At 44.8% G+C, this 8,221-nt stretch overlaps 1 protein-coding gene across 1 annotated transcript; it reads right to left on the bottom strand.

Moving 5' to 3' along the window:
- Window positions 1–1,718: 1,718 nt before the first annotated feature.
- On the bottom strand, window positions 1,719–5,078 carry LOC103711147 (protein IQ-DOMAIN 22-like). The gene is made up of 4 exons (XM_008797177.5): window positions 4,384–5,078; window positions 3,142–3,336; window positions 2,770–2,847; window positions 1,719–2,690 (listed from the first exon to the last, which is right to left on the bottom strand). Exons 1-4 carry the CDS (start codon window positions 4,837–4,839, stop codon window positions 1,935–1,937), a joined length of 1,485 nt encoding a protein of 494 aa, XP_008795399.3. The 5' UTR covers window positions 4,840–5,078; the 3' UTR covers window positions 1,719–1,934.
- Between the last annotated feature and the right edge of the window lie 3,143 nt (window positions 5,079–8,221).

Raw genomic sequence — 8,221 nt, 5'->3', positions numbered from 1 at the left:
CTTTGATGAAGATAAGATTCGATCACAGAACTCTGGTACCACAATCCTTTGAAATTTTCGGTTGCAGCAAGAAAAACCTTATCATGAAAGGTCTACTTAGCTCGTGGAAATCATTGTTCGTTTGGAGATTTTGCACCCTAATTATTACATTGTTTCCATTATTATTTTCTCTTGGAACATACTGTCTCGGGATTGCCGGCCAAGAATTAGCCGTTCAAGACAACTCTATACAAATCTCACACATCAGCCATCAACTGAAACTGTGAAGAAAACACAATATATTAAAAAAAGACCTTTTTGATTGTTTGTTGCTGTTGCCTCTGCGGCTACCTATCATTATTTTGCTCGTTCTCTTCGCTCATGTTCTAATGCGCACCATAATAGCCGATCGAGGCCCACAAACTATGCTAAATACAAGCATTGTTTACGGGTGAGGGGCCTCTCCATAATCCGAGTCACCAAACCTCACTGCTGCCTGGATCCTACTATCTAATCATACTACAGGATCGGACATTTGCAATAATGCTCTTTACAACCACAATGATGCTCTTTACCAACTTTGCATGGGTACAGCTAATACTGTTTATGGCGTAATTTTTTGATGTGCAATTATTGCTGCATAACAATATAAATGAATTAATTAGCTATAAACTCAATAACTTATTACTTTTACATTAATTATATTTTCCAGGCACCAACAAGTTAAGCAAAGACGGTTGCCTTTAAAGTGGTTATTTAATACACCCCTAATAGCATACTCCTGAAATCATTGCTCACCAATCAAACCACTAACTGAATTATTCAAAATAACCATAATAATAATTTTGATCAATATAACAAAAAAATCATAAATAAAAAAATATAAAATTAAAAAAATTAAGTCTAATGAAAGCATTATATCAAACGATGATTGCTATTTCTATTATATGATTAGCCTTTAACATCAACCACTTTCTTTTCTTTTCTTTTCTTTTCTTTTTTTTTGGCTTCCCACCACCAACTTACACATACATTGGTGCTAAGCTTGTCAATGTTTTTCCCCTCCTACAGTCACCAACAAGCTTCCAGTCCTCATCCATGCCGCCTCCGTGTGCCCGCCCATCTCTGTGCAGGTTCTCTTACCAATCTGATGGTGGACCCTACCATATCTCCCAACACGAACACGTCACGGTGGTAAAAAACGGAGGGGAGAATAGCGCCGGAACAGTTGAGCTCAGCCGTCGGTTGTGTGATCCAAGGTGGGGCCATGGGATCCTTGGACTTGGACACGATAGATCAGGCCCACTCGTTATGCAAGACCCAAACCGGAAGGACCAAAATACGCCAAAATAATACGTGGAAGAAAACACCAATTTCCAGCGAGAACCGAGGCCAGGGCATTCATTGTCCCTAGATAGTCGATCCAGAACCCGTAGCATGGCCGGCTCGCACCCACCTCCTCCCCTCTCGCTCCTCTCCACCGACAAAAAAACAAAAAAAAAAAAAAAGCACACCGTCTCATCGGTCGTCGTCCCCCTTGCGTTCTCCTTTACGACACCTCTCTCTGAGCAACCCATCGTCTATAAAATTCCAGCGGCTGTTGACCTTTTTCGCCGAATCTACACAAAAGCTTACATTTTATCTGATGGACGGCATCCAACTCTCTACTTAGCTTTAGACGGAGGGAGTTACATTGGACCGATCAACCACTCAAACAAAGTCAAAAGAAAAAGCACGCATCAAAAATATGATATTCCGATTCCATTGCAGGATTCTAAAAAGCAGAACATGACACTGTCGATGACCTGAGAGGCAGACATGACTAAAGACTGACTTGCCGATAGTGGAAGGATGGGACAGAAAGATTTTGAAGGAACACAACTATAGCCGAGAGACCGACCCATGAACACAAAGTACACAAGCCTGCAGTACTTTTTGGAGGTTAAAGCTCACTATCACATTCTAATGGGCATCCCCAATCTATCCAGCCGGCCGGAGCCCGGGTAGGCCTTGTTGGCGAACTTGGCGTGCAGGGAAGATGGCCTCTGGGCTGATGTCCCCGAATGCTGCTGCGCGAACCCCTGACCCGAGAGCCTCTTGGTCGAGCCTGACTTGTCGAACTCGGGCCGCTGCCTCGGTGCACTGTGAGACCGCACCTTCGCCCTCGATGACTCCGTGTTTGCCATATAGTTGGGGTAATCCAAGTAGCCGCTGAATAAGCTGCGAGCGCACTCGCTGTTCGACGGAGTGAAGGACCCCCTCCTCGAGCTTCCGGGCCGAGATGCTGCAGAGTAAAACTGCGGGCTTTCACCGAAGTCACCAGGTTCGGGGAGGTGGAACCTCGGGGGGCTAAGAGATTGCCGCATGTCGACGGAGGATGGGCTGGGAATGGATAGCTGAGCAGTTGTCGAGACCTTCGATGGTGAATCAGGCACAGTGGCAAAGCTGCGGCTGTTCTGATCAGAGGCCAGGGTTGAGCATGAAGACTGGAGATGGCTGCCCCTCCTCTTGGGGTTAAATTGTGGCTTTCCAGGGTCAACCTCCAAGATCCTAGCATTCTTGTCATCATCCATTGCTGCTCCAGCCTTTGCAGCTGCTTCTCGGCTGTCCCAGTAACGCTCCTCCATCCACCGATCCAGCCAGTTCCATCCAGAAGAGTGTGTTCTTTCCGAATCTACAGCATCGACACTGGCTGGCTTTGAAGAACTCCTCTGAACACAAAGACAGCATGACTTGGGTACATTTCGCGCGCAGCATTGCTAGGTTGCAAGAAATTGAACTGGGACGTACCTTGAGAGTGCAAGACCGATCAGATCTTGAACCACTTGGTCGAACGTCTTGTTCGTACTTCTCCGGTGTTGGAGGGCCCTATCAGCACACAACTTTAGTGTCAACAAAAACCTCCACATACCAGCATCATCTTTTGTTCTCCAGACCCATATGATATTACAACGAAGAAACAATTATGGGTGAATTCTCGTACTTTAATCAATCAAAAGGCAAGGCAGCATTAGAATCGCTTGGTCAACAAGCAATCTCAACAAAGATTTTCAACCTAGTCCTCTTAAGCGAATCAGCCAAAAGCATTTCAAGGCAAAATTATATGCGCAGTTCGACAGAACACCATAAGAGGCCAGAGAAACAAGAGGTCGTCAGACTTACAGCATGAGTGCGGAAGCTTTTGCCAGACCTGGTCATCTCCGACCGGAGGGCTCGGCAAGCCCGGGTCCGGCCCTGGACTCTCACCAACGCCTGCATGCATCGCAGCGTCTCGGCCGCCTGCTTCCTCACAATGTTGCCCCTGACCAATGCCTGCAGCTTCACCAACCCTTTCAGCGCCCTCAACGCCCTCCTCGCCTTCAAAATATCATTAAACCAGTTACCAAACGTCTGAATTATCGCTAAAACTTTTAGATTCCTTTCACATGGGAACACTAGTCTAACCCACTGCTCCTGAGTCGATAGGGGCAGCTAAGAAATTGACATCAAACCCCACCAGTTTCACCTCTAGGTCCATCTTTCGGATTAGGAGGAAAGAGAGAATACTTCCCAAGATGAAGCACCTAATGAAGTAGCGATAAAAGAGGAGATGAGAAGAAAAGAGGCGTCATCTAGTCCCAATTTAAGCTAATTACTGCTCCAAGCTGCTATTAAATACACAACGAGGTAGACTGATCAACAACTACTTCCAAACTGTCCAATTAAATGAACCCTGTTGAAGGAGCGTTGTAATGCACGTAACTACCCTTCTCGGTTCTTCTAGCACCGCTCCCGGCCTGGTTTTTTTAATGAGAAAAGAAGGGGCAAAAAAGACTCTTTCCTATACGAGAGAATCAATGAGAGCAAGAAGAAGCAAGAGAGAGGTAGGAGCTGGTGGTGCATTGAAGGAAAGACAGAAAGGCCGAGAGGACTCGCCATCTAAGACAAGTTGGAAGGGAAAGAATTGGACGGGTTACAGCCTCGGGTGGGGGGAATATAGGAGTACAGGCTAGGCAAAATGGCAACTTTGAGGTGACAGGTCCCATTAGAATCACGCAAACCAGCTCACTCCACCAAGGAGGAATTCAGAACCTAATCCTTTAGCCATTGGAGGAAATTGCATAGTTTTTGTTGAGGTGATCGATATTTGCACTTTTAGAAAGATTAGATCCGGCGAAACTAGAAATAAATCAGGAACTAAACTCGAACAAGAAGAGGACAAAATTGCCCTGCTTCCGGATTAAAAAACTGATTTCTTTTCCTTTAATTCTCCTTGAAGAAGAAGAAGTATCCTTAAAATGGAAGAAGTTACAAATTAAATTCACGGTTTTAAGTTTCTTTTCCTTTCATTGGTTAAAATTTCTGTTTATTTAAGAGTATTAATGTAAGAGTATGAGAGAAGAGGGAGAGGAAAAGAAGGCTTACCAGATAACCCCGGAATGCTGCCTGGATTCTAACCGCCGCCCACTGCTCCTGCTTCCCGGCGCCAGCGGCGAATCCGGCGACGCTCCGCCCGCTGCTCGTCAGCCGCACCACCGCGGCAGCCGCCTGCGCGGCGGCCACGGCCGCTTCCGCCACCGCCGCGGTCGCTGCGGCGACCGCAATGGCCCGCTTGTTCTGCTCGTCCGCATCCGCATCCACCACCTCCGCCGGCGCGTACGGCCGCGGCACCTCCCTATACGACCCCTTCCGCTCCTCCAGAACCGTCGCTGCCGCCTCCGCTCGCGGTGGCGGCCCTCCCTCCCGCTGCTGGTGGTGGTGGCCTTTCTCCCGGAACGACTTGACGAAGCCCCATCTCTTCTTCTCCGCCCGCGGTTCTCCGCCGGAATCCGCTTTCTTGCCGCCAAAAAGTCCCCGGAACCACCGCGCCGCCCTCCCCATTTCCTACGGCTCCTCCGGCAACGGTTTCCCGGCCCGCCACGGCACCCCCGTCAAAAGACCCATCCTCAAAACTTAATTCGCTTCAGCAAAGGCCAGACCAAAGAGCGGGAATTTAAATCAAAGAAAAAGAGTCGGTAAAAATGTGAACGCAGGGAGAGAGAAGGGAGGAGGAAAAGAAAGAGGGAGACCCGGGGGTCAGAGCGAGGAGTTGCTCCTTGCGACTCTAGAGCGAAGGGACCTTGCATATAATTTTTTATTATTATAAAAAAAAATATTTGCAATTTTAAAAGTAAGAGATCCCGTGTTCCGCTGGCATGAGATAATGCCACTGTGACGTACAATTACAACTTTACCCTACTAATTTCATCTAAGGACCCAGCGTTTTATGCTGCCCCTTCGCTGTCACGTCCGTACGAAGGACCACAGCTACTTTTCTTGGCATTCACGGGACGGTCCTATGAGTTCGAGGTCAGTGAGGGACCTCAGCCGTCAGATTGGGGCTGGATTTTGATCAGAGGGGTGATAGAGCGCTGTGGGTCCCGATACCACCTGGGTGTCGTGGATGGACGAGGGCATGGACATGCGGTACGGGTTCGACCCCTGGGTTCTCTTCTCGGAAAGTACATTTCGGGCCTGGTAAGGAGAAAAGGTGAAAGATGGGCTCAGCGATCGGACGCCCGGTGACGTTTGATCAAACCATCATACGATTGGACGGCTGCGATGGACGTGGGATTCTCGGGGTGGGCCCCGCGCGCCCCTGGCGCGAGACGGCGACAAGACGCCGGCCGTTGAGGAGGTTGGCAGCCGGAGTCCGTCGGGCCGAGCAAGCCGCGGGTGAGGGGATGCGGAGGCTGGGCTGGCTTTCACCAGGCAGGCAAAAACAGAGCAACAGGCAGGGGAGGCGAATGATATATTTATTTTAAGTAAAAATAAATTAAAATTTTGAAATTATTGTTTTATTTTCCATCACCTTGCCTTATAAATATTACTTTTAGCGCATTTATTTATTAAAAATATTTTACTTATTTTAATTTGAAACCGTTAATTTTTTAACGGAATGAAACTAGATCGTATAAATGTTCATTAATAAGATGTAACCAAGAATTGAAAAATCGTACGGTTCAGTGTGAGCTGCGTGATAAATTGAGGCCGAGCCACGCCGCATAAAGCCAATTGAAGGACATATTGGGGGTGAATCACACATGAACTATTTGAATCTTTTGAAGCTGATCGGTTCAGGCTGGCCTTTTGTCTTCTCTTTATTCTCTCCATTTTCTAGTTCTATTGATAGAAAACAAAGAAAGAGGAAAAGAGGAAGGTCGAGAGATTGGTCTCTGAAGCTCTTCCACCTTAAATGCACATATTTAAGCTTCAAAATGTCTCACAAAGGACATAATTTTACTCTCTCTTTTTTTTTCAATTCTCTCAAAATCCAGTCCTAAATCACCGTAAAATCACTAAATCCAGGGATATGCTATTAACATTTGGTGAGATCACGATGTAATACTCGGACCCATGTTCAAGAGCATAGATCTAAACTCAAATACTTGAATTTTGGGTGTTTCCGATCTAACCCAAAGCCTAAATTTATTTAATTCAAAATTAGTTTGATCAACCAGAACGTATCCAAGCCAGCGAGCCAGACACTCAAAAATAGCACTAAGGTGAAAATCGTATGAAGATATGAAGAATCTAATTCTCTTAATGCTTACCCATAGATCAAATAAAATGAGTTAATGATCGGAACCGGAACTTCTCTCCCATGCCACTACGGTCCCTTGAGAAAGTGACCGCTCAGCGTAGCTTGGAGGGGTACGTACTCCAATCTTATTTAACAGTTATTAGCTGTTTTTCCTCCGGCCTAGCTACATTGACCAAGGTGGCGGCATATCATCAACCTTAGTTTGCAGCTAGGCATCTGGAAAATATGATGTCCCATGAAGAAAAACCAATCAAGCCACGCGCTGGCTAGGCATTATCATAGGCAAGCTTGTATGTCTCTGAACAACAAACCACTGCCTTCATTATAGTTTTCAGATTTCAGTATTCCTTTTAAGGGGGCAGGTCTTGCCGTAAAGTAAATTCTTCTATTATGACATGAGTGTCATGGTTTGAAACATGAAACTAGATTCTCTATACCTAAACGCATTGCCTAGTGCTGCCTATTGTCGTCTGCATGAAAGAATTGATTATATGAGTAAAATATGGGCAGTTTGTGAGAATAATGAAACTCGGTAAATAATCAAAGATCGCGCATATCAATAAGAATCAAGAAGAGAAACAAGGAAATGAGGCTATTAATTACATGGAGAAGACCATCTCAAACTACTAATATTAATAGCTCACAGTGCGTATTAGCTGTTCGTAGGTTGGATCATAAATGACTCGACACAATATGTCCTGCGTTCCAAGAAAATAATAACTGGTTGATTGAGACTTCTGATGTGCTGGTCATTAATATGCTCTCACACTGACAAAGCATTAGAACTCTTGATAAATGCAAGATCAGTCCAGTTTCTTTTGCTAAATTAAAGTGTTGGAGGTAAAGATTTTTTTTTTTTTTACTGAAATAGATAAACCACATCATCATCCTAATGTAGATACAATCAAAGATGGAGTTTTACATGACACTATTAAAGTGATGGGCGGCATGAAAAGTAACCCAATCAACTATACTGTTAACCCCTCTCTCTCTCTCTCTATATATATATATATATATATATATATGTGAGCTGGTTGGAAAGCCAAAAATATTGTATTCATCCTCCGTCGATTAGCTAATAGAAGATTAATCCTATCCACACGTCAATTCATTCTATTTTTCCAACTAATGATTATCCTAAAATTGTCCTTAAGCAAGATTCGGTTAGCCTCCAAAACTATGATGGCATAGCTGATTTCCTTCCAAGCACCTTACAATTCAGCTAGAGGAACAGTGATTTCATATAATCGGACATCTCCTGCTGTCACTAAAGAGTTCTAGCTGCAAATAATGAAAGCTGTGATGTCATATAAAGGAAACTCTTGGGTGATGGGTATGTGGCAACATAAGCTAAACTTTATGCATGTTGAAAAAGGATCAGATATTCCTTCTCCACTTAAATATATGAATCATCAAGTTTGATTATGGTGGAATAAATTGCCTCACGTCTCAACATGAGAGACCACAAGTTGATACCGAGGCAAAATATCATTAATTGTTTTCAGTTCTAAACAACCAATAATATACCTTTTTATACAAGGTTTCCCTTGGGTTGTCTACATTTTCGGTTAGGTTTCATTTTCAAGTCGTGGTGCGAATTGGGCATCCTAGGGTAACAACATTGACCCTTAAATGGATGTCGTATTCGCTATTCATTGATAGCTGTCTTGGGTCTAATAT

This window comes from Phoenix dactylifera, chromosome 6 (genome assembly GCF_051530095.1).
Source record: "Phoenix dactylifera cultivar Ajwa chromosome 6, Ajwa_hap1_PhDact_Kaust_v1.1, whole genome shotgun sequence".
NCBI classification, from domain to species: Eukaryota; Viridiplantae; Streptophyta; class Magnoliopsida; order Arecales; family Arecaceae; genus Phoenix; species Phoenix dactylifera.
This window is presented reverse-complemented; position numbering and strand designations above follow the sequence as displayed.